General features: G+C 42.7%; 1 protein-coding gene across 1 annotated transcript in view; it reads right to left on the bottom strand.

The window, feature by feature from the left end:
* Positions 1–27,159, bottom strand: part of HYDIN (HYDIN axonemal central pair apparatus protein) — a 397,956-nt gene that overhangs the window by 161,425 nt on the left and 209,372 nt on the right. The window contains exons 23-33 of the mRNA XM_032157850.2: positions 18,257–18,397; positions 17,498–17,576; positions 14,610–14,729; positions 14,142–14,351; positions 11,408–11,545; positions 7,609–7,786; positions 5,133–5,260; positions 1,367–1,500; positions 762–898; positions 401–528; positions 57–248 (exon numbers count right to left, since the gene is read on the bottom strand). Coding sequence (XP_032013741.1) covers positions 57–248; positions 401–528; positions 762–898; positions 1,367–1,500; positions 5,133–5,260; positions 7,609–7,786; positions 11,408–11,545; positions 14,142–14,351; positions 14,610–14,729; positions 17,498–17,576; positions 18,257–18,397 — 1,585 coding nt within the window. The remainder of the gene's footprint in view (positions 1–56; positions 249–400; positions 529–761; positions 899–1,366; positions 1,501–5,132; positions 5,261–7,608; positions 7,787–11,407; positions 11,546–14,141; positions 14,352–14,609; positions 14,730–17,497; positions 17,577–18,256; positions 18,398–27,159) is intronic.

The following is a 27,159-nucleotide window of genomic DNA, read 5'->3' as shown; positions in this document are numbered from 1 at the left end:
AATCTGGCTGAAATGGAGATGGAGAAAGGAGGACCAATGGGCCACAGCTCATTTACCTTGTCAACAGGCTTTTGGCTCTGGACGAACCATTCACAAGGGACTTGGAGATGATTGGAGAGCTGAATAGTTTCCACTAGGCACTGTCCACACTGAATTGTGGCAAAGTCCACTTTTCCATGAGAGAGAGTCATGGTTGGAATGGTCACCTTGGCTTGGAGACAGATGTGAACTGTTGGCCCTCCAACCACCTAGAGAGGGTATAAACTGCAGTTATCATGTGGCATGGTGTTGGAGAAAGGAAGAATCATGGCTCTGACATAATAACTGGATTATCCCAGGGGCCATCAGCAAGCAGAGCTGGAAACCTGCAGGGCCAGGTGGGCCCAGTGGTGCATTGTACCTTGATGGGCAGAATGACTTCTTTGCTTCCAACAGGAAGATTGGCCCCCTGTGGGTCAAATCTCACTTCAAATATTTCCGTTTCACAATGAGGCAGATTCTTTACACGATCTAGCTCAGTACTGAATCCTGGACCAAGACAAAAAAAAATTTCTTAGTGGGAAAGAGAAACAGCAAACAAGAGCTGCTCTAGAGAAAGCCCCCACTGGGTCAGAATGACTGCTCAAAGGATCACTGAATAGCCCAAGAATCCTTTTAGCTGATCCCAGAGGCACAAATGCTGCTCCAGGAGGACAGTACTGATGAGTTCCTTGCGAGAAATGACCAAGTGTAATAGGAAAGGGTTTCACCAGCCTGGGTACCTGTCTCATGAAGGACACGCTTGTCTGCGTGGAATGACACTGGAAAGCGACTGTTGTTGATGATCTTGATGATGTGGGTTCGGACTTCGCCAAGGATGACGTAGCCAAAGTCCAGGATGTACTCTGGCAGCTGGACTCTGAAATGGTTAATAGACCTTACCAGTCACTTTCAAACCTGGAAGGCTACTTTTCCAAAACTGAGACAGTCTGATTTTTTTTTTTTCTACCTCCTGTGCACAATTTTATTCTCCAGAGTGGAGAACAACCAGTGGCTACCCAAATGGAGACTAGAAACAACGTTAACTCCCCCAGAGATTCACACCACTGTTTTGGCCATTATTCTCAGAACATGTTCAGTGTGGGCCCTTATGGATCTGAAGCGGAGCCTGTCCATTAGACATAGCTGTAATGTTCTCACTCTAAGAGGCAGAAACCTGCCTGGTTGGCTTGATGCTAGGGGATGGCGGATAAATGAGGAGAGTGGATTTCATTGCGAGATGATCAGCCAGTGTTTCAGGGAGTGTGCTGCACGAGGCAGCACTGCTTGCTCTGCTACACTCTGAAACAAGCACAGCACAGAAGGGTGGTCACTGGAAACCACTCACTTGGCCAGTTTGTGGCGACTCCGATGGCTGAAGCAGGTGTCATCCATAGGATCAGGAGTGGTTGTTTTCTGATGTTCTAGGACATAGCTTTGGACTATAAGTCTTTCTACCTCCATCTGGAGATGAGCACTTACCTGAAGCAAGAGAGAAGAGCAAGTTAGCAAATTCTTTAGGAACATGCATTCTCAACAGGGACAATATCACCCCTAAAGAGGCAAAAATTAGTTCTTGGAGGGTGGTGGAAAGTATCTTAAATATTACAATGGTTTGTGGCCTCCAAAGAGCCACAGAACATAAACAGATACACAGTATGTTTAAAGCATTACATTTTTCCTGGGAAGGGCGTGGGGAGGGCAAGCAAATTGGTATATCCACACCATGGAATACTCAGCAGTAAAAGGGAATGAATTATTGAGGTGTGCAACTTGAATGGATTAGAAGGGCATTATGTGGAATGAAAAAAGCCAATCTCAAAAGGCAATGTGCTGTATGATTCCATTTATATAACATTCTTGAAATAACAAAAGACTCAAGATGGAGAACAGATGAGTGGCTGCCAGAGGTAAGGGACAGGGAGAGAGGGGTGGGTGTGGTTATAACCTGGGCACATGTAAGGCCAAACACAAATGGAAAATGAGGCTTAGTTCTCCTTGTTGAAAATAAGGGAAGAGACTTCTCTTCCTCCCCTATTTAGTTTAGAACATTTGTAATTTTAAGTTCTTTGAAATGTTATCTCTTTGAAATGTAGATAAATCTTTTTAAAAGTGAAACAAGCCTCTTGCCAGCTTTAGGACCCAGAAATGTCTTTCTCAAGGACCTGGGAACCATCTCTTTGACATGTAATCAACAAGAAAGGTGAAGTCCCTACTCCCAGTTTCTGTGAGAGGATGGGAGCCTAGCTTCCATGGGGCCCTGACAGAAAGACAAGTTTGTTTTTCCTTTGGATAAAGTCAATTAGCTAACACAGTTGGTCACCTCAATTACCACGTCGATTTAGGATAAACTATGTGTGACAAATGATGGTGTCAAGTCCTCTTACTTGAGACTAGCTATTTTTTACTCTGAGAACATGAATGAAATGGCTTGGATCTGGTTGGCTATATAGGAGGGGCAGACTTCCTTCTGTCTTTGCAATCTCCCAGCAGATTGCCTGTGATGGGCATCACATTCTGGTTTAATGCTTATTCAATAATAAAATTGTTTTCTTTCTCTTCTACCTTTGTGGATAGATTTTCTGGGTTGGAAGGAGATTTTGTTTTTAATTTTATTTCCCCAAGAAGCATGAGGAATCCTGGTAGTAATGGAATAGTTCTGGATCTTAATTGCGGTGGTGGGTTCACAAATCTACATGCGATAAAATTGCACAGAACTACACCACACACATACAAACATGCATGTAAAAGTGGTGAAATCCGAATAAGCTCTGTGGCTTGTACCAATGTCAATTTCATGGATTTGATGTTGTACTATAGTTATACGAGATGTTACTGCTGGGAAAACCCTTTTTTTTCAATTCCCTGTAAATATATAATTATTTCAAAATAAAAAGTTAAAAAGTATATGTCAAACTATTCAAGGAGATTCCATTTTGTATATAATAAATAAAAATATTTCATGGGGAGTATTAGGAAAAAAGGTCTAAAATGGATTTTTAGGGAGTGATAATGGAAAAGGTTGAGAAATACTGTTTGAAAAAGGCTAATCCTTAAGTCTAGGGCCCAGTAGGGAAGGTTAATGTGTGCCATGGCCCACAGTGAGGCACAGGAGGTAAGACTGGAAGTGTGACAAATTGGGAGAGGAGCAGCGCCTGCTGACAGCCTTCCCAGTTGTCTGGATTCTAGAGCAGCAAAGCCAACTCTGTGCTTGGCTCCTGAGCCACGAGTGGTCCACCCTGCGCTATCCAAGGGAACCAGCTTGGCTCTGCACGTACCATCATATTCACAGAAACCCCACCCCACTGCTCTCCTAGGCTTTGATAAGGTGCAGCCTGGGAACCCGATAAGCAGGTGGAGACACATCATTGCTTCCAGTGGGCAGCCTGGGGCTGGCAGGAGAAGGCAGAGGCTAAGGGCACCATCTTAGCAGCTGGGCAGGCCTGGTTTCAAATCCTAGCTCTGTGCTTGCCTTGGGACACGCATTTCACCTCTGTAAAACTAAAATTTAGATGACAGTGGCACCATTCTCCCCCTACCCTCATTGTGGGAGGATTTAACAAGGTAACAGTGCACGTTAACAGTGTGGCACAGGCTTAGTATAAGAGTCCAATAAATGGTAACTGATGTTATTAATTATGATCATCTTTGGTGCTAAGGTTCACTTTTAGCATCTTGTACTTGAATCAGGCTTCTGCAAAACAGATAATCGCCGGTGGGCTTTGGTGCTCCCAGTCTCTCCCATGACACCTTTCTCCCCCACATTACAGCCCCCTCTTAACCAACCTAAGGGCTCTCTAGCCACATATATGATTCTTTTTTAGAACAATATTCTTATGCACATTTGCATTTGGAAAGAAGACCACAGGGGGATGGCAGCTGTCATGGTCAGGAATAGACTGTTAAAACAGGACTTTCAGGGGTGATGAGGGAGGACATACTGGGATTTTGTCTTCCTATCCAGCCTTTATTTACAAGCTGAGAAGCTCTCTTCTCCAGAGACCCTCGCTTGGCTCCCACCTCTGTGGCACCACATGCTCCTGACTTTTCCAGAATCTTTTGGCCACCCCTCTCCCCTACTCAGATGCTGGGGTATTTTGGGGCTGCATTCTGAATCTGCCTTTTTTCCTGCTCACTAGACACACTTCCTAGGGAATCTCCCCATTTCCTGTGATTGCAATGATCATCTGATGACTCTCAAGTCACTTCCTCCAACCTCTCTCTCTCCCCGAGGTGCCCAGTGGTGCCTCCAGTTCCCTACTGGCTGCTCCACGCAGATGAATCTCACGTTCGGTAGCCATTGAAAGTAGTTGAACTCCTTTCCTTTCCCTCCCCTCCCACCAAGACCTCGCTTCTCCTCCTGAGTTGCCTGTCTCAGTCCCCCTCCTTACCTTGTCATCCAAGCAAGACTTAGAGGTCCCCTCCATTCCATGCCCATATCCAATCAATCCCTAAGTCTTGACCCTTCCACTTCTGGAATATTCCTTGAACACACCCAGTTCGCCCTGTCTCCACTGTCATCACCTTGCTTACAGCACCACCATCTCTCACCTAGAATTACTCCAACAGCTTAAAAAAATTGTAGAGTTGGAGTTTCACCATGTTGCCCAGGCTGGTCTCAAATTCCTGGCCTCAGGCTATCCTTGGCTTCTCAAAGTACTGGGATTATAGGAATGGGCCACTGCACCTGGCCCTCCATCAGCTTCTAAAAAAAACTGATCTCTCGAATCTACTCTCATCATCCCCAAGTTCCTGTCCCCTCAGAGCTCCACATGGCAGCCAGAGGGATCTCTTAAAGATGCGAAGTCGATTGGGCCACACCTCTCATTGCCCTCAGGATGAAGTCCAAAAACCTTAATAGGTCAGCCATCTGATAACTCACCTCCTGGGCTCATCTTGCCTTTCTTAGCTTCCTGCTTCTTTGCTTTATCTCTGTCTTTCTCCTTTCTGTACCTCAGAGACCATGTCCTTGCCCCTGGGCTTCTGCACGCAGTGCCCTTCTGCACATGCACCCCACACACTCTGCACACAGCGCCCTCTGCACACAACTCCTGTGCACTCTGCATGCACTGCCCTTCTGCACAGGCATCCCGTGCAGGCTGGAGCTGTCTTACCTCAGCAGGCTCGTCCTCTGGCACTTCCTCAGTTATCATGTCAAAGTGATCGAGCGTTTCACATTTGTTATACTCTTTGTCTGTGTTTTTCCTGGCTTGATTCAAGAACGTTTCATACTTTTCATTTGCTGTACCAGGGTGGGGAGTGGGGGTTGGAAGAAGAGCAGAATCAGGAAGGTCAGAAAAATATGAATGATGTCGCAAACACAGACTCTCAGCTCCTGGTAAGGTGGGAAGGGAAGTGGACTTTTGGATACTTGTCTGCCCTGATTTCCCTGCTTCAGAGGGTGAGGTGATTTGAGAGTTGAATTTGTATCAGAGACCTCACTGAGTTCAACGAGATTATGCTTTAGTGAAGGACTGGCTGGTTCTCCAGAACTTGAAGGCAGTAACACTCGAAGCCACTCGTAGGGTGACCCACTTGATCCTGGCTTGCTTGGGGCTTTCTTGGTTCTAGCACTTAAACCCCTACACCCTGGAGCTCTCCCAGTGCTGGACAAACCCAGACAGCTGGTCATCCTTTAAGTCACTTTTTATGTTTATTAAATCTCAATTAACAAAAGATATGTTTGGGTCAAGTTGCTTTAATTGACACTAATTATGCCACATTATCCTGAATCAGGGAGGGTAGGTAATCGGTGGAGAGATTCCCACCCAAATTTACCACTATGCCAGTGCAAATTCAAATACTTTGAAAGGCAAGGTAGGAAAGTCATTTAAAATGCCTACTATAGGCCAGGTGTGGTGGCTCACGCCTGTAATCCTAGCACTTTGGGAGGCTGAGGGCGGGCAGATTGCCTGAGCTCAGGAGTTCAAGACCAGCCTGGGCAACATGGCAAAACCCCGTCTCTACAAAAAATTAGCTGGGCATGGTGGTGTGTGGCTGTAATCCCAGCTACTGGGGAGCCTGAGGCATGAGAATCGCTTGAGCCCTGGAGGTGGAGGTTGCAGTGAGCTGAGATCCCACATTGAACTCCAGCCTGGGTGACAGAGCAAGACTCTGTATCAAAAAAAAAAAAAAAAAAAAAGCCTATTATAAAACAATAGGAAATGCTGTGAGTGTAGTGAACTGGAGAACAGAAGACCCGACTGATGGTGTTCAAATTTAAATTATTTTAAAGCCCTTACTGGCCAAACCATGTCTACTGCCCTGATGAGGCCAGCTGGTTGCCCAGTTTCAACCGTATGGCAAAGGTTTTCCTTCCTGAAAATTCTACGTGGAGCTGGAGTAACCCTCATCTGGCTGGAACTCTAGATACGAGAGTGTAACATGGTCTTAGCGTTAGTGACATTTATTGCCAGGCATTGTGGCTCAACACCTGTAATCTTAGTGCTCTGGCAGGCTGAGATGGGAGGATCACTTGAGACCAGGAATGCAAGACTAGCCTAGGTAACAAAGTGAGATCCTATCTTAAAGAAAAAAATTAAAAAATTAGCCAGGCATGGCAGTGCATGCACACCTGCAGTCCCAGCTACTCAGGAGGCTGAGGCGGGAGGATCCCTTGAGCCTAAGAGTTAAGATTACAATGAGGTCTGATTGCACCACTGTATTTCAGCCCGGGTAACAGAGCGAGACCTTTTTAAAATAGAGACGGGGTCTTGCCTACACACACACACACATATATATATATATATATATATATATATATATATGCAAGTTTTCAGGGAGCAGACAATTAGAATTCAGTGGATGATTACGAACAGGAGAGTTAGTGACTTGAGGGAATGGGGTAACAGGAAAGGCTGGGTGGGAGGACTTAGTCTGAAGCTTTTTAGGGAAGTAGATTTCAAGGAGCTTGAAGAGAGAGATTCATAAAGAGTGAGAGGTTTCTCTGATCCATTGTCCTGTACCTGACATCAGGAAGAAAGAGCCAGAGACAGTCTATGGCTAAACGGGCTGCTCAGCTGAGGTTCAGAATCTGCCAAGACAGAAATATTCTGGTACAAAAGGATAGTCCTGGGGGCCAGATGTAACTGGAAAATGTAAGTGGGAAGACAATTATTCAAGTCTAATTTAGCCTTCACCCTGTGTAATGCCAAAATAAGGGCTCAGAATCTGTGTCTGCCTTTCTTTGCAGTTTATACTTTGAGAATTCTACTCCTGGAAGCTCATTGGCTCTTACCTTCCCAGTGGCATCTAGGAGAATGTCACAGGGAAAGGACAGCTCGGGAAAAGACTGGGGCTGGAAGGAAAGTGCACTGGAGGAGGAAAAGCTTTTGGAGGTAAATTTCCTGATCCCTCTGTCCGTAATTCAATAATGGCCAAATTGGCCAGGGTTCTTCATTTGGGGCTGCCATGGACTATTTTTTGTCTCAGTAAACTCAGGTCACCAATTTGGCAATTGCAGAATAACATGGAAGAGAACCACAGGGGATTTCCAAGCAAATAAAGTAAGTAGCCAGCAACCTTCCAATAAGCAAAGCTAAAATGCTTGTTTTGTCCCCAGTGGGGAACTACTCCAGTGTGAAGTAGTACCTGTGAGGTTCCTGGGGAGATCAAGGCAGATTTGGGGAAAGATTCCCTCTCCGCTCAGAGTGATATTTTCTGGGTCCAGGTGGGCGATCTGTATCTGGAAACTCCTCTTAAAGACCTCAGGTACCCCAGGTAGGTAGTAAACTTTTAATACCTGCTCTTGATGTGAACTGATAAAGCCCTACACGGTAGAAAGACCAGAAAAGGGAAAACGAATGTGCTACAGGTTCAACTCATTAAATTACTTAAAACAACAACAATAATGACAAAGTAAACCTAAAAAAAGAAGGAAAGCAGTAAGAGATTTAATGAAATAGAGCGCAAAGAAACAGAAGAGGTTCATAAATCCACAAACTGGTTCTTTGAAAAAAGACGAATAAAATACACAAAACTGGCAAGACTGATTAAGAAGATAAGGAGAAAAGTCACCAAAAACGTAAAAAGAAAAATGGTTCGGCCGGGCGCGGTGGCTCACGCCTGTAATCCCAGCACTTTGGGAGGCTGAGGTGGGTGGATCATGAGGTCAGGAGATCGAGACTATCCTGGCTAACATGGTGAAACCCTGTCTCTGCTTAAAATACAAAAAATTAGCTGGGTGTGGTGGTGGTCACCTGTAGTCCCAGCTACCCGGGAGGTTGAGGCAGGAGAATGGCATGAACCTGGGAGGTGGAGCTTGCAGTGAGCTGAGATCATGCCACTGCACTCTAGCCTGGGTGACAGAGCGAGACTCCATCTCAAAAAAAAAAAAGAAAAATAAAGAAAAATCGTTCATAAATATATAGTAAAATAGTACATAAATCATATACAATTATGAAAAAACTTTATGTCAATATATTAAAACATTTTTGTGAAATTAACAATTTCCTAGAAAAATATGAATAACAAAACTCAAAAACCTTGGAGTGATCTGTATCCTATATAGAAGCTGAAAAATGAAGACAATTACCCTGACAAACGAATATATGGCATTGGAAGCAAGTTCTGCCACTCCTCCAAAACAGATAATCACTTCAGTTTATGAGCCATTCAGGAAACAGAAGAGGGACAAATGCCCATTTATTTATTCTGATATCCAAACTGATCAAATGCAGTATGAAGAAGGAAATTTATGAACCAACGATCACTTAACAAAGGTGCAAAAATCGTAAGTAAAATGTTAGCTAAGTGAATCCAGCTATATATATATATATATATATATATATATATATATATATTTAAATGCAGATGGTAGCATACACAGTGTTTTTCATCTTCCTTTTCTTTTCATTTTACCTAACAATATATTTTACAATTAATTCAATATTAGTACATCTAGAGCTGTTCCTTCCTTTTTAGTTGCTACATATTATTCCATTACATAGTTTTAATATATTTTTAAAAACTAGTTTCCTACTGACAGACATTTAGTTTGTTTCTGGTCTTTTGCTATTGCCATTACAGATTATATAGGAAATAATCTTATAAACACATCATTTTGCAAATGTGGGAACGTGTATGTAGAATAAATTCTTAGAAATGAAATTTCTGGGTCAAAGTGTAATTTTGATAGATAAGGCCAAATTATTCTCTATAGAGTTGTTATCAATTTACAATAACTGCAGCAATGTAAATTCAAATGCTTAAGAAATCTTTAGAAAAAGGGCAAGGAAAACATAGCAATTATGATAAAAAGATGGAATAGAAAGAAAACACTGAGGAAATTTAAAAAATAGACAAAATACGATGAAAGAAATAATAGCAAGCATTTCAGTTTTGCTAATCGTAAGTGTTAAATGCTCCTATTGAAACTTAAGGACTCTCAGAGAAGATTAAAAAATAAAATCCAAATACATATGTTTTATGAATGATAAGCCTAAAACAAAATGAAATAAGACTATGGGCAAATTATGTAAGGCAAAAAGAAAGCAGCAATCACAATATTAAGACCAAACAAAGCGGAATTCAAAGAAGAGCATTCAAAGGGAACAAGAAGGCAATTGAAGGTAGACAGAACACACAGTCCATGATGAACACTTAATACTCATGAGATCTTCTGTGTCAACACAGAAACAAAAGGGTATAAAAAAAAAGGTGTATGTATTTGTAGAAAACAACAGAGAAATAGACAAAAGTTTTATATACCACTCGAGTCTTAGAAAAATTAAACAGAAAAATATATACAAGATTTTAATGTTATAATTATTTGGGTTAATTTAGTAGAGATTCCAGATATGATAATCTGGATTCTATAGCCCAGGTAACATTATTTTCAAACATTTATTAGTATTAAAAATTACTTTAGGTCACTAAAATATATTAATAGATTCACTAAGTAGGAATTTAGAGGGCCATATTATCTGATCATGATTCAAGAAAACCTCAATATTAATAACAATTTAAATAACAAAAGCAAAAATGGTAATCATTTGGAAATTAAAAAAAGAAAAATATATTTTAAATTACACTTGTAAGTAAAACTATAATTTAAGACAACTTAGAAAATAATGAAAATTATAATAGTAAATATTAACATCTATAAAACACACAAAATTGACATCTACTTTTTTATCTGTAATTTTCATAAAATATAAGGGATAAGGCTAAAGGTGTCCTTAGGCAAATGAATAGTCTTACATTTTTTCATTATTAACTAAGAAAAAAGATAAAAGTAGGCATTCAAGTCAGGAAGTTAGAGAAACAAAACACAAGAGTGAATTTGGGCTGGGCAAGATGGGGCCCATGCCTGTAATCCCAGCACTTTGGGATGCCAAGGCAGGCAGACACTTGAGTTCCGGAGTTCAAAACCAGCCTGGGCAACATGGGAAGACCCTGTCTCTAAAAAACAAAAAATAAATAAATAAAATAAACAATAAATACAAAAATTAGCTGGGTGTGGTGGTGCATGCCTGTGGTCCCAGCTATGTGGGAGGCCTAGGTGGGAGGATTGCTTGAGCCCAGGAGGCAGCGGTTGTGGTGAGTCGAGATCTGCACTCCAGTCTAGGTGACAGAGCCAGACCTGGTCTTAAAAGAAAAAAAAAAGTGAATTCAAAAGATTAGGTAAGACAAATTGGGAAAAAAACCAAAAAGGGAGTTGACCTAACAGATATTAAGAAGTATTTCTAAAGCCATAGCAACTAAAATAGTACAGTATTAATGTAGGGACAGACAGAGCAATGAAGAATAAAGAGACCAGCAGTAAACCCAAATATGTGAGATGATTTAGGGGAAGAACAGACTTTATCATCAAAGATGATGGTGCTCATTATCTTTGGATTTACAAGATTATGAATAACTACACTTTAAAAATATTTTCCATTTTTTATAACAATTATGTGCTAATTTCATAATGAGAAAAATTCAACAAATGTTCCTTAAAACTGGTAGATCAACATAATATGAACAAGGAACCACTTTCTCTGTTTGCTTCTGAAACCAGCTTGGCTCAGCGCAGTCTGCTGGTGTTTTCACACCTGCTGAAGTCAGTGGAGAGGAAGCCCTCAGCAATTACAAGGGCAGTGTGAAGACATTGGTGGAAATAAATTAGTCTCATTATCATGGAAAAAAAAAAATCCATGGGTTGCATCTGTCTTGTTGATTGCTGTATCCCTGGTGCCTGGCAACTGGCTACTGTGGGACTAAGTAAATATTTGTTTAATAAATGAGCAAAGTGGCTTGGATTTCTTTTTATTTTTTTCTGCCTCTGAGAGTTCTTTAGTTTTAACAAAAAGAAAAAGTCACACTTGTAATCCTGGTCGTGAATACTCACCTGCATCAGGGTGGGGCTCGTAGGTTTGAAATCGGGCCCCTCCCACCGTTTACTTACGGAGACAGGCAGGATTAGTGGCACTCCAGGGAGAAGGTTGTCTGGAGAAGACTGGTGGTCAGTCAGAACCTTGAACTCAAAGCCGACTTTCCCCATGTTCGTCAGTGTGATTTCCCTCTCTGTGACGTGGTCAAACAGCTTGAGAAGAGAAGGAGAAGAGTGACTCCATCTTGGGATGTGGCTTTGATAGTGACAAAGGTGCAGAAACATGCCTCATGGATAAGGGTGTGACAGCTCCTGATATAAATACTGGTCAATCTACATCTCAGCATCACAACAAATGCTTACCGGGGCACTAGACTGTGGAAACCTGGCTCTTAGTTCTTCTAAGAACCGACTTAGTTTAGGTATGGCTGTGGGGCTGAGCATTTCACCTTCCTGGGTCTCAGTTTTTTCACTACAGGAACTTGTAATAGAGAATCTTAAAGTAAGCTTTCTACATTAAAAAGATTTGCCTAGTATTCCATGGTGTACATGTGCCACATTTTCTTAATCCAGTCTATCATTGTTGGACATTTGGGTTGGTTCCAAGTCTTTGCTATTGTGAATAGTGAGAAAGTAAGCTTGTAAGGCCCCAGCGAGATGCAGCCATAAAAAATGATGAGTTCATGTCTTTGTAGGGACATGGATGAAGCTGGAAACCATCATTCTCAGCAAACTATCGCAAGGACAAAAAACCAAACACTGCATGTTCTCACTCATAGGTGGGAATTGAACAATGAGAACACATGGACACAGGAAGGGGAACATCACACACCGAGGCCTGTTGTGGGGTAGGGGGAGGGGGGAGGGATAGCATTAGGAGGTATACCTAATGTAAATGACAAGTTAATGGGTGCAGCACTCCAACATGGCACATGTATACATATGCAACAAACCTGCACGTTGTGCACATGTACCCTAGAACTTAAACTATAATAAAACAAATTAAAATAAATAAATTAAAAAAAAGAGATTTGCCTTCTGGATTCTGTCCTGTAAGAAAAACAAGATTTGAGTTTAGAATGTTCTAGAATGAATTTTTCCATTCAAATGGAGAACCATGGGTGTAACAGGCCAGTCATGTTCTTTTTCCTGGAATTTTGCTAACATAATTCACCAGCTGGGTTAGCAGGCCCAATAACCACAAACAGGCTACTTTGGGGGTCCCTAGGAAAAGCTAGGCTGAGGACTGACTGCTTCAAAGTAACTATACTCAGAGATGAGCCAAAACCAAGTGCCCAAAGGACCCTGGAGACCATGAAGGAAAAAGAATTCTATTTGGTCATCATCATGGAGACGGTCTCAGTAGGTGTTGGGTGAATCAGATTTTAGGCACAATCTTTGATCTATAAACACACATGCATGCACACAATTCAGTAGTTATACATGCAGGAGTTATGTAATGCAGATTCAATCCTCATTGAAATTTGGTAGGAGATATGATCTCCGAGTGCATAACACAAAATCTGATTGGGAAGAGAATGTGTACTGATGGAATTAATTGGCAATTATTCCAAAACAAAAATGGGAAAGTATATTATATTATGGCAAAGACTATCATTAAGTGCCAGGGGAATGTAAAGTAAAAGATAACCCTGGAAGGAGCTGAGCTAGGTCTTATGGGATGTAGAGCTTTGGGCTTGGCAGAATGGAGGATGAGAGGGATAAGGTAAGAGAAAGTGTAGCTGCATGAAGCGCTGGTGTGCACTGGGGCCAGTGGGTAGACCAGCTTGGCCACAATGAAATGTATGGACTATAATAGGGAATTACGGGAAGTGAAACTTCGAGTGTAAAGATCACCAGTTAATAGAGAGGCTTAGGATAGCCTCACCCAGGTGGAGAAATGGGCTCTGACCCAAAGGAACTCATGACAACTGACAGCCAAACCTGACCCAGCACAGCACTGACCAGACGCTTTAAGCAATGACAACTGCTGGTGGGATAGGCCTGCTACTCCATTCCCACCTTATAGATGAGGGACACTGAGGCTTGGAGAGGTGATGTGCCCAAGGTCGTGCAGTCAGGAGGAAGTAAAACTGGAATAGGAAGAGGAAGTAAAACCGGAATATGAGGAGGAAGTAAAACCGGAATACGAAACCATGCTCTTTGGTCAATATCACGTTGCTTTGCCAAATGCTGCTGGGATTAATTGGGCAGGGACTGATGGAATGAGATCACCATTTTGGAAAATGTCGCTGGACTTACTGAATCAGAATCTGCACTTGAACAAGACTCCCAGGTGATTCGTAGGCACATTACAGTGTGGGGGGATCTGCTGCAATAATTTAGGCACGGCTTGATGAGACCCTGTAATGTGGTATCAGTGGCAATGGGAAGAGAAAACTGACTCAGAGAGGGACCCTGGTGATGAGTCAGCAAACCCTGGATGCTTTGAAGGATGTGGAGAGGTGAAGGAGAGAGTACAGCGGAAAAGCCTTGGAGATTGTGAACCCAAGGGTGGAGAAAATGGTAGTGCTTTTGAAAGAAATGCAGAAGCTGGAACAGCCTCCTGGATTGAAAGGGAAGAAGTGACCTGGAGTATCTAACATGCTGAGTTTCAGGAGATGATAAGAAAAGCAAGTGCAAGTATCTGGCAAACAGTTGGCAGCAGGAGGATGGTCAGGGTTAGGAAGGCTGATGGGAGATCAAGGACAGGGGTGATGGCAAGACTATGATGATTGGGGTTCAGGAGAGATTTGTTTAAGATGCTTAAGGCAAAACCAGAAAATCTCCACCCGATGGTTTGTGATACCTGTAATCCGTAGTGAATATCCTTGGTGTCAAAGGAATAGTTGACCAGGGACGCCTCTCCCTTCAGTGTTATTTCGTAGGTGGGTCCTTCTTTCACTTCACACAGAGCTTTAGCTTGTGCAATGATGTTAGCGTGTCCATAGAAGGTGAACGATATTTGGTGGCTACTGTGTGGCTGCAACACTCCAAACAGGGGCAAAATATCAAACACCTGCAGAGAAAGTCATTTTATAAGAGAGCAGCTGTTGGGGTGAATGCCTGCCAAGGGTAAGTGAAAGTTATGTCAATTTACACATTGACTCCAGTCTTTAACTCATTTGATAGAAGGTAGCCAAGCACCCTGAAAACACATAATGGTAATGATGGTAACAGTGCTCTGGTGAGATTTAAGTTTCTAATGTGGGCAGGTGCTCAGTTAGAAAGAAAAGTTAGTGTCTGATAAGGTCAGGACTCACACGGTGTCACTTACTTCTTCAATCCCAATGGAAAGCATCTCATTCTGTTCACAGGTCTGTAGGGATTCCTGATCCTCCACCTGGCTCTGGCTTGCGTATATTGTTTCTATTTCAGTAGAGCTAATTTTTATTTCCTAGAAATTAAAGATGTGAGGAAAAGCTGGCAAGCATTCAAAATGGATTATCAATTGACAGAAAAATAAAGTATGTTGTATATGATTATAAAAATAGTACATTTTTTCCCAGGGAGATAATTGAGCAAGTGACTATAATGTACATATAAGGATGTTTACTGCAGCATTATTTATAAAAGCAAAACTTTGGAAGCCAACTCAGTGCCCATCAATACGGGGTCACTTTAAATGAAGTGTGTGTGGTACACCTATCCATGAAGGATAATGCATGTATATTTATGGATAGGGATGATGTGCACAACATATTATTGAGTGAAAAGCAGTTCCATTCATGTAAAATTACATATGCCTCATGTGTCTGAAGGTGTGTGTGTGTAAATTCCTTCAGAGATTTGCATAGGCAAATACAAATATCTGGGAGGTTGTGTGCTAAGAATTTCGTAGCATTTTTCTCAGGGGGTAGAAAGAAGATAGGAATTTTGAGGATGTTTGCTTTAATTTTTCTGTATTCTTGAGTTTATATGTACACATACGTACATACATATGTACAAATATATTTTATTTTTGAGACAAGGTGTCTGTCACTGTCACCCAGGCTGGAATGCAGTGGCATGATCAGAGCTCACTGCAGCCTTGAATGCCTGGGCTCAAGTGACCTTACCACCTCAGCCCCCCTAAAGTAGCTAGGACTGCAGGTATGCACCACCACACCCTGGAGTCTCGTTATGTTGCACAGGCTGGTCTTGAACTCGTGGCCTCAAGCCATCCTCCTGCCTTGGCTCCCAAAGTACGGGGTTTACAGGCGTGAACCACTGTTTCTGGCCTATTCTTGAGCTTTCTATGACAAGCATCTTTGAAAATAGAAAAAGAAGAATTAACATTTAAAAGACAAATATTTTATATACTCACACATACTCATTCTAAAAATTTTTTAAAATATAGAAAGCTCCAAGGAAAGAAATAAAAGTCCATCTCAGGTTATACTGTAGATAAATATTATTATATATATATATGTGTATATATAGTGTATTATGTGTGCATATATATTTGTATTCTGATTTTTCAGTTGACCTAATGAGTGCCATCTTTCCATATGACTGAATATTCTTCACAAACATCATTTAAAGTATTTTAGAAAGTTGATTGTACATGTTACAAATTTAAAATATTCAAAAGGATATATGGTAAAAAAATTTAAAAAAGACTTCTATCCCTACAGTTCTCCAGTTCCCCCCTCCTGAGGTACCCACTGTCCAGTTTCCTATATGTTGAATTTAGTTATTCCTCTTCATTCAGCTGATATTTACTGGGGACTTACTAAGAACCAGTTCTATATCCTGAGGATATGACAGTGAACAAAACAGAAAAAAAATTCCTGCCCTCATGAAGATTAAATTCCAGAGATATTCCATGCACAGACAAAGATATCTATGTAACTGTTTGAGAGGTAACACAGTAGCTAAGAGCAAGCCAGACGGTCAAGTCTTCTAGCTTGATGGATGTGTCCCTGCATTGGTAAAATGGGGAAAGATAGTGGTACCCACCTCACAGGGGTGCTGGGAGAAGTAAAAGAGTTAATGTAAAAAATTGCTTAGCTGGGGTTGGTGGCTCATGGCTGTAATCCCAGGACTTTGGGAGGCTGAGGCAGGTGGATTGCCTGAGCTCAGGTGTTCAAGACCACCCCGGGCAACATGGTGAAACCCTGTCTCTACTGAAATACAAAAATTAGTTGGGCATGGTGGCAAGTGCCTGTAATACCAGCTATTCGGGAGGCTGAAGCACGAGAATTGCTTGAACCCAGGAGGTGGAGGTTGCAGTGGGCCAAGACGGTGCCATTTCACTCTGGCCTGGGCAACAGAGTGAGACTCTGTCTCAAAAAAAAAGCTTAGATCAGTGCTCAATAAGTGTTGGTTGCTTTCATAGACTTTTTTCTTTATACAAATGGTAGCACACAATGTACTTTGTTTTGCACTGGGTATTTTTTCTTAATATATCAAAGATTGTGCCAAATTAGTATGTAGAGAACTTTCTCATTTTTAAAAAAGAATTTCATAGTATTGCCTTGTGCAGATGTAATTTAGTTTATTCAGATGGTCTCCTATTAGTAAAATTAAGTTGTTTCCAATATTTCTTGCTTTGACAAACAAAGCTGCAGTGTACAAGGATGGTTACATGCTTTATGCAAGTGCAGAGGTGTATCTGGAGGATAATTTCTAGAAGGGGTACAATGCATTTTAAATTTTGATCTACTTGCCAAGTTGTATGTTATAGAGGTTATGCCAATTCATACTCCTACCCACACCATAGGAAAATCCCACTCAACACTATTTTAAAAGATTGTATCACATCATGGACATACAGTAATTTATCTTTCATTATTTTTTTCATTTTTTGCTGTTTCTAAAATGTTGTAACAAGCATCTTTGTATGCACATCTTTGTATCTCCAACAGTTTGCTTAGGCCATCATTCTAGAAGGAGAATTTAAGGGTATTAATTTTTAAGCCCCCTTTGTTTTTGCTACAGAATTATTAAGAAAATATTTTTCCCTTAGCATCCTCTATCTAGGGTGTAGGAACATCACAAGTGTAGGCTCTCACTGAGTGCTGGCTCTGGGGTGTTTGGCTGGGAAGAAATGTGGGTAAAGCTGTACGGCTTTGTCCCAACTAAACCCAAGCATTGTACTGGCCACTCTGCTCCTGGTTCTGCCTTTGTTTTATGGGAAGGACCCTTGACCTGCCTACCCTCCCCAGGGAAAGGACACCGTACATCTGAGATCACACTGGAAGCTTTCATTTTTCTTAGTTCTTTTTCTTCAGGCCTGGCATCTTCATCCACAAGGACAGTCCTAGGAAGTTTAATGAAATGCAGAGATTCACTCATTGGACTGTCATCACCACACAGTCTCAGGTACATAACAGCCCTGTCTTCCTCTTCTCCCTCTACCACACCCCCAAACTTAAGGGGGGTTCTCAATCAAGGGACACCTTTCTCAAGAGGTCAGCTGGTCAGGGCTCTGTTGCCCTATGCCCCCAAACATGTGGTCTAGGCCACTGAACTGGTCAATTTTTCACGGGGCTCAACCCTTTTTTACTGGCCCATCAAGCCCATGTTCAACTTACAAAAAGTCCTAGGAAGTTCTAGCAATTCTTCAGACAATGTGGGTGTTCTATGTGCTCAGTGTTGTTTCCCTATTTATTGGAGCATTTTATTGTGAGGACATAATGTTTGGTGAATTGATATATCTTTTCCTGCTTGCTACCCTGGACCCAATCCTGGCTGTAGACCTTGGCCATACAGAGTGGACAATATGATAGGAAAGGCTCAGTCCCCCAGGACTCACGATGGTACCCTCTCCCTATCCCAGATGTCTAGTCTGGGGCCTACACATAGAAGAAACTTATTAAACTGTTGACTGGGGACTGGATCAATGAACCAATGAGGGATGAATATTGAGAATGTTAAGTCCGTGTAAAGAAAAGAAAAGCTACTACAAAAAATCCATGTTGGCTTTGCATTTGCACTTACTTAACAAAATCATTTAAATCCATCTCGCGTGGCTCTACTGTAACTAGGATTGCTGGTGAGCTGGCAGTCTCTGAGGTTGCTGGGATGGACTCCATCTGGGACAGTGAGGCACTGTAGGGCTTCTTTGGTAACGTCACAAACCTACCAAAGCATGGGACAGGGAATGGGGGGAGATAGGAGATATCAGTTTTTGCAAATCAGTGCTCAGTGGGCTCTCAGTTTCTAAGGCCAAACTCCAAATCCTAGACCAGGCAGATCCAGCAGGGACCACCCTACACCCTCCCTTGAACTTGCCTTCTTCAAATCTCAGCTAAGGTTTCACTTGCTCTTAAAAAGTTTTCTGACTACCAGTCTAGGCCCAATTTCTTTCCTCTGAGTATCCATAGCCCCCTGGGCTTCCCCTTTCACACTTATTTTTACCATCCCTGCTAGATGTGGACTCGCTGAGGACTGGTATCCAATATGGTGTCTAATCCAGAGCCTGGCCTGGAATAAGTAGTTGGCATGGTCATGAATGAATGAGCCACTGGGGATCCTGCTCCCAGATCACTAGAAAGCAGGGCTATGACTCAGCTGAGGCCTGGGAAGCACTCTCTGTTAGGGGCCTGGAAGTGCAGGCTCAGGTTTCTTACATGACCTTGCCTCCTACAATGTGACCTCAGTGCCTTGCTCGTCACACCCTAGTCCTTGTCCCACCAATAAGCTGTGCTGCCACTCTAGTTCTCCGAGCAGAGGAACCCAAGGGAAAAGAAGCAACTGTACCGGCTAGTGCTGAAGCCCATATGTCCAGTTTCCACTGATTAAAAAGGCCTTCGGATGTCACAAAGGCCAAGGTGGTGGGGTCACCCCCATTCTTCCTGTTTCCCCTTGGTGCGTGGCTTTTTCTGGACCCCTCTCTGACCCTCCCCAACCTATCTCAAGCCCTTGATGTTAATTTCAATCTATTTCACTTATATACTCATTCTGGCCCCATCTGTACTCAGAAGCTCAGCACAAATGTCATCTATTATGTGAAGCTCCCACCACTGGCCCATCTTCCCACCGGAAGAAATTCTCCCCCCCTTGGAAGCTTCACAGCATTTCATCTGCACTTCTTTTAGGACACTGTCCACTCTAACCATGTCCTAGATTATGATTTCCTAAATTTCAGGGATCCCACTACCATCTTCGTGATTTGTAAGCACACAGTTCGATGAGTTGTATACACATCTGTGGAACTATCGCCACGTTAATCAATAGAATGTTTCCATCATCCTAAAAAGTTGCTTTGTGCAAACACTCATCTGTTTAATATCACTAGAGATTAATTTGCCTACACTTTTATAGAAATGAAATTGGAAACATGTACAAATTTGTGTCTGACTTCCTCTGTTTGGCATGATGTTTTTGAGATTCGTCCATGTTGTTGCATGGAGCAATGATTCTGTTCTTTCTTTGGAGCAGTATTCCATAGTGTGGATGTTTTCCCATCTTTTTGTTGATGGACACCTTGACTATTTCTAGCTTTTAGATACTATGAATCAAGTTGCTATGAACATCTGTGTACAAGTCTTTTTATCGACATATGTTTTCATTCTTTTTGGGTAAATTCCTTGGAAGCGAATTGCTGGGTTGTATGGTATATGTATATTTAACATTACAGGAAACTGCCAACCAGTTTTTCAAAGTTGTTGTACCACCTTACACTACCACCTGCATTGTATGAGAGTTCCAGTTGGTCTGCATACTCATCCACACTTGGTATTTAGTCTTTTACATTTTAGCCATTCAAATGAGCATATGGTGGTATCACATTGTGGTGTTCATTAATAGGCTTATTTTAAAGGAAAATTCTATGTCATTACTATAAATGAAAACACAGGATTACCTAGCATATTTAGAAAAATCAACACAATGGAAAAACATCAATGTAATTATTTTCTTGCCTGGTGAAGGCTCTGAGCTGAGCTCTGGTTGCTCTTTTTAAGAAGGCAAAACACTGGGCTGGCATGATCTTGGCTGGGCTTATTACCGTATGGAAGGAGGATCCACGGTGTCCCCTCTTTACAGACCCCATTGCATAGGGTCTTATATATAGAGCCCAAGCTCAACAGATGTTTGAGTGATTGAATGAATGGATGGATGCATGGATAGATGGATGGATGGATGGATGGATGGATGGATGGATGGATGGATGACGGATGGATGGGTGTGTGGATTGTTGAATGAGAATAGTTGAATAGCATGGAGGGTCATATGACTATTCTGCACCTTCTCTGTCAACCTGGGATAAAGAGTGGGGATGGGAAAGCATGGAGAAGTCACAGAGTATGGAAAAGCTCTTTTCATTTTTGGCCTGAGCTTCCATTTGACTTGTTCCAGACCAGATGTCTCTAGCTGACTTTACCTCTGGCTGAAACCACTCCATTAGGGGCAGAGAACACATGTTGCGCTGGGTGCTAACAAATCTCCCGGGAAGCTCGTTAAAATAAAGATTCCTGAACCTTGTCCTCCGACAGATTACAATTCAGCAGGTCTCAAGAGTTAGATTTTTAACAGTCTTCCCAGGCAATTCTAATGGGCAGCCAGATTTAGGAGCTGCCATGGGTAGGAATGGCAACATGACAGCTGAGGATGGAGCTGATAATTAATATGGGGCTATCACTGCAGCCTTAACAGCTAGGGACAGTGAAAATCAGCCAAGGACAACTCTGAACACTTATTAAATCACTCCAGGTCAGCAGAGACGCCTGGTGAGGCTTTGCCGGCTCGCTGCCCCATATAATAGCACTCTCCCATCCAGCCTTTGCACCCCGTGGGATGTTGTGCTGCATAAAGAGAAAGCAAATGGGAATTTCTGTAAAGGAAAAATACAAAGCTGTAGAGGGTCTTCATACCTGAGGAAAAACAACACCTCAGTTGACATTGCTACCTGGACAATTGGGAAGTGAGAGGTCTCTTTGGAAATCAACAGAGGAAGGCAGAGCAGCCCTCCCTGCTCGCTGTCTGAGCCACAGGAGGCAGTGAAATGTTTACCGTAATGAGGGCTTTAAGTTATTAAAACCGGAAAACCTGCTCCAAAATATTGAAATAGAACGTTGGTAGAGTTTTTTTGGATCAGATTTCCTTTTACCCTCAGGAACAGGTGATTACTTTCCTGGTATGCTGACCCAAACAGGAGTAGACTCAGTTATTTTTAAAAGGGAGTGCATAGCAAACAAGAACAATTGATACTGCTCCAATTCCAGGGTTCCCCGTATCAGAATCACAGGAGAAGCCAGGAAATAAATGCTCCCTGTAGCTGCCAGAGAATCACATGCATGTCAGACACCCGCTCATCAGCAGCACTGGCTTTGGGGGCAGTGGTTTCCCTCCTCATGTTTTATGTTCAACTCTTGGGGAAGGATCACCACAATCTTTTGTGCTACAAAGTTAAAAAAAAAAAATCCACCATACTTCTTTCCTGTCCTTTCTTCACTGGAAGCAGTGTGGTGCTAAAATAAAACCCTGATGAACAAGCTTGTATTTCAGTTAATGTTCTGTGTTGCAGCTTCTATGATCTTTGCATGTGGGATGGTGGATGCTGGACACCCATTGAAGTCTGCGCAGTGCAGTCTTGTGGGAAAAGGTGGCGGGGTGGGCAGCCCTATAAGAGACACATTGACTTCTAATTCACTGATTCATTAGACTTGGCTTCTGGGAGTTTCCACTACAGAGGATGAAATCAGCTGGACAAGAAGGGCCTGCATATGCTGTTTAATACTTTTTTAAAACTGATGACTGCAGCAGATGCTGCCGGTGCACTTTATTAGGGTGATGCCCCCAGGTGCTGTGGGTGTGGCTGTACCTTCCTCTGGAGCATTGCCCTGGCCTGATGGGAGATGCCCCACCCACCCTGAACTGCCTTTCCTCTCATTAGGGTATGACTTATAGGAAGGAGTGACTGATAGGGGTGGCAGCTATGAGAGCCCAGCCTCCTTGTCTCTGAGTGGGACGAACTGTGATGTAATTTACACTCCAAAGCTCCCCATGGGATCAGGCAGAGGTTAGACTTCTGAAATCAAATCTTCTCCTAGTTTTCCTCCGGCCCTATCTTGCTTCCCTTAATTTCTTATAGTTTCTCCTGAGAGCCCTCCCTCAATAAATCACCTCAAGAACCACATTCTTGGGCTCTCCTAGGGAATCCACTACAGTGTTGTAGGATTCTAAAGATGAGAAACCCAACCCTTGCTTCAAGGAGCTAAGAGGCCAGTGGATCAGAGTCAGAGCCACAGGAATGGCTGTGCTTTAGGGTACAAGTGTTCCAGCAGGGAGCCGGGCAGTGCACAGGGGTTGCGAGCATGGCTGTGTGGTCAGAGGGCTTGGGTTTGAATTCCGGCATCCCTGCTTGTGCACTATGGGGCCTGGGGGCTGTGTTAGTAAGAGAACCCTCCGCATCTGATTGCCGTGAGCCATAGTTCACATAATGAGCCCCATGGTGCCTGGGTCATAGCAAATGTCCAATGAATGTGAGCTGCTCTTGTGTGGGGTTGGTGACGATTATCATCATTTTTGGAATTCAAATGAGGGAGATGCTAACTCTTTTTGGATGCATACAGAAGTCTTCATGGAGGAGGACATGGTCTAACTATGCCCGGGAGAAAGAATGGTTCTTTCCAAGTGAAGAGTGGAAGGAACGTATAGGCTGAGGGAAAAGTGCCTGCAAAGCAGCAGTCCCCAACCTTTTTGGCACCAGGGACTGGTTTCATGGAAGACAATTTTTCCATGGACTGGATGGGGGTGGTGGGGGAGATGGTTTCAGGATGATTCAAGCACGTTACATTTGTTGTGCACTTTATTTCTATTATTATTACACTGTAATATATGATGAAACAATTATACAAGTCACCATCATGTGGAATCAGTGGGAGCCCTGAGCTTGTTTTCCTGCACCTAGACGGTCCCATCAGGGGGTGATGGGAGACAGTGACAGATCATCAGGCATTAGATCCTCATAAGGACCATGCAACCGGGATCCCTTACATGTGCAGTTACAATAGGGTTTGTGCTCCTATGAGAATCTAATGCCGCTGCATACCTGACAGGAGGAAGAGCTCAGGGGGTAATGCGAGTGGTGGGGAGTGGCTGTAAATACAGATAAAGCTTCACTTGCTCACCCGTCACTCACCTTCTGCCATATGGCCCAGTTCCTAACAGGCCACAAACTGGTACTGTTCCTTGGGGGGTTGAGAACCCCTGCTGTAAAGGAAATGGGATGGAGAGAACGTGGATTCCCCAGGGACAGGGAAGAAGTCTGTTGTGGGAGCAGCGTATGTGTAGGTGCCAAATGGAAGCAGGTGATAGTGATGACAATGATGATGAATACAGAAGCAATGAGGTGGGGTCAGTGATAGTCAGCACTGGGGGCAGGCATGACAGGAAGGGGGATAGTAGCCATGGGGACTAGCACTGACCCCAGCAGTCACTTTGACTGCTCTCATGCACCTCTTCCTCCTGGCATTGAGCAGTTAACATCTACCTAACCTTTAAGCATTAGCTTAGATGTTACTTTCACCGGAACATCTTCCCTGACCCCCAGGTCCAGATTCAGGGGTCATCTCCATGCTTCTACATCCTACACTGTAATTTACTCATCAGCAGGGGCAGGAGCCATGTCTGTCTCTCTCACCACAGTCTCCAGCACTGGGCACCATACCAAGCTTAGAGTCAAGCCTAACATTTGTTGAATGAAATTCTAGTCAAGAGTACTGTAGTTAACTCCCTGTAGTAAAAAGGGTTATAAAGATCTTGTTTTGCTCAAATGTTATATCAGATGGTCTACTATTTGTAAAAAAGTAATCCATCCAATTTCAGTAAGCACAACTGCTTGTAATATAACTTTGCTTCTCCTCCCATCAACAGATGGAGTCTATTTTCTTCAGGCCTTGCATCTGGGCTTGGCTTGACTTCTTTGGCCAATGAGGCATTCAAAAATGTGATGCAAACGGCAATTTGAAAACTACCTAGGCAATTCAAGATTCATGAGAACTAACACACATTTTCTGTTTAGACAATTATGTTTCCGGTATTTTGTTGTGTGATGAAAGCTAACATATACAGATTGGTTTTATTCTCCCTAGCACAGTGCCCTGCACAATTACCCTCAATAAACAACTACAGAATGAACAAGTGGAATGAAAACATTTCAAGTATGGAAAGAAAATGTCAATATTCTTCGTGGTGCAAGCTGGTCATCACCCTTATAAATCACTGATATCAAAATGAGAAAATGATCCACAGTAGCCACTGGTGCCTTGCATGGTCAGAGGTCCAGTTATGAGAGTATTCAGCACTCCAAAGGTCTGAATGTGTGCTAGTGGCCTCTGTGAATTAATTTCATTACTGAGATTATTTTCTCCTGCAGTTCCAATCTCATATTTCCATTGTTCCTAATTTATAATCTGGTGCAAACCATGCATCTTTACTTGTCAGATCTTATCAGGTGGCTTTCCAAATTCCTATTCTTGCTCTCAGCTATCTGACTTTGCTTTTCTCATTTTGTAAACCCCCTGCCTCTCATCCATCCTTCCTTCCTTCCTCTGACTCTACACATCGAAAATCTGCTCTAGATTAGGCAAACCCCTACTGCTGTTTCTAAAGGGAGCAGATTATAATATTGCTTTAAATTATATTAAAAGTGGGCATATTTCTAAGCCCCTCTGGGTGCAAACATAAAATCCCTGCCATGTTTCCATATTTATTGTCTGGATTTGTGGTCCTACACTTGCTGATCATCCTACATTGGGAAGCAAATGACAGATGGAGACAGATGGGCTGGCCCAGTGCCTTCCCTAGCAGCACGGTCTAGCTCTGCCACGTGAGAAGGGGAAGCCAACTAAAGACATGTCTCTATTATGGAAAGCAGCCTCCCCTAGCCCTCTGACGTTATTATACCACAGAATACTTCCAACTGGCCACGTGTGCGAAGGTGGAAACTGATGAGAGATCACTAAGAGGCTGAAACTCAAGTTACTCAGAGCTTAGGAGACGAAAACCATCTTTTTAAAAGGTTCTCAAAAGGAGTTGCAATTGGAACCTCTAGAACAGTGGTTCTCAGTGTTGGCTGGCCATTGGGATCCTTCCTGGACCCTTAAGAAAGACTGAAGCCTGAATCCCAACCATAGAGATTCTGATTTACTTGGCTTCAATCTATTTGAAACTTCCCAAGGTGATTCTAATGTGCATTCATGGCTGAGAACCACTGACCTAGAAGATGGTAGTGAGAAGGTCATGAATAGTGGTAAAGCAACTGTATCAAGTAAGAGCCCCAATTAAGTAACTGCAGCTGACCTTATCATTACTATTCCCTACCAGGAACTATGAAGCACTTGATAAGCACTGCCTAATTTAATCTTCACAACAGCTTGAGAAGGAAGCCACTATGATTATCCTGTCTTCAGATGACAAAACTGAGGCTCAGAGGACAGGTCAATGGCTGTGTTAGACCCACACCAAAGCTCATGCTCTTAGTGACTTTGCTGGAGAGTCTAGCCAATCCACAGGTGAGGGCTTCTCCCGGGTCCCTTCATGTCATGCCATACCCAGGGCAGTGACTCCCAAAGCAGGTCTTCTCATTCCAAAAGTAATTGGAACCCACAACATAAGGAATATACAATGTGTTGTCTAGAACCTTTGGAAGAAGAGGAACCCATCCTGATTGTAACCTGAATGAGAAAAAGCAAGACACCATTGACCTTGCCCTTGAAGTAACTTTGCAGAAACAGTTTTGCTGTCAGGTGGGTAGTGGAGGAATGTGCCCAGAATCTACCTCGAAGCTCTCTAGTCCAGATGGATTTCTGTGTAAAAAGGCCACTTCTGTAAAGCTCCAGAAGGTGTCCCCACTGCTACATGATCTTAGAAAGGCTGCCAAACAGGTAGGCTGTGAAATCTCCCTTATAATCAGCTTCAAAGCTCTTTAGAAATACTTTCAAAACAGGTTGGTTTTTAAAGTCAATTTCTTTTAATGTCTGGCTTTCAGTAGATTGTAGCTAGCTTTGGGAGGATTTTAATTAATATGAACATGTAGACCAACCAAATGAGCCCTTTTTACGAACATCACTCCATGAACCAAGCGGACACAACCCTGACTTAGGTTCAGATATGCACTAATAGTTTCCGCTGATTTCATTAGAAGCTGGCTTAGCTCACATTGAATCTCCGGAAGCCTGATGCCCTCCACTGATATTGGAAACATCGGGAAAATGCCTTAAAAAGAATGAAGCTATAATAAGGTGACTAGAATTGTATAACAACACAAAAGCAGAAGAAAAAGTTTTATAACACTCACAATTGAAATGAAAAACAGTCCAATTCAGTTATCTATGGGGTAATGGATATGGTAACTCAGGAAATGAGACTAAGCTGAATTGCAAATAGAAGTAGACTGTATGGGCCCTAACATGGAGATAGCTTTTAAGTTAAATATAAAAAGAGCCAAAGGCCTACCCCGCTCCATAAGTTTCCCTGTGCTTGGCCCTGAGTCACTTGCAGGTTGACTACAAAGGCAGGAAACTAGTCTCTGGAAGCTCAGATTTCAGAGATGGCAGACAGCCCTCTCATTAGCCTCAGTGGGTAATCTGACCCCCCGGTCAGATAAATTAGCTGACCCCACTGCAGCAGAAGAGGAGATTCTAGATAAACAGGCTATAGGAGGCCTGGATGATGAAGGCCCTGGGAAGGTTCTGGGGACACCAGAGATGGAGTGTAAAGTGGTCTACTGCTCTCAGGGGACTTCAAATTTGCTAACAGTATCCTATTTATAATGGGGATCATGAGGCGTGGACATTGATTATGCTTCTCAAACTATGTATCTATGTTACAAACACTTTTGCACATACAATGTAGTTTCATAATAAAATCATTGCTGACCTTCTGCAGGGGCAGTT

Source organism: Hylobates moloch, unplaced genomic scaffold (genome assembly GCF_009828535.3).
Source record: "Hylobates moloch isolate HMO894 unplaced genomic scaffold, HMol_V3 SCAFFOLD_6, whole genome shotgun sequence".
In the NCBI taxonomy this organism is placed as follows: domain Eukaryota; kingdom Metazoa; phylum Chordata; class Mammalia; order Primates; family Hylobatidae; genus Hylobates; species Hylobates moloch.
Note: the sequence above shows the minus strand (reverse complement) of the source record. Positions and strands in the feature narration are given on the sequence as shown.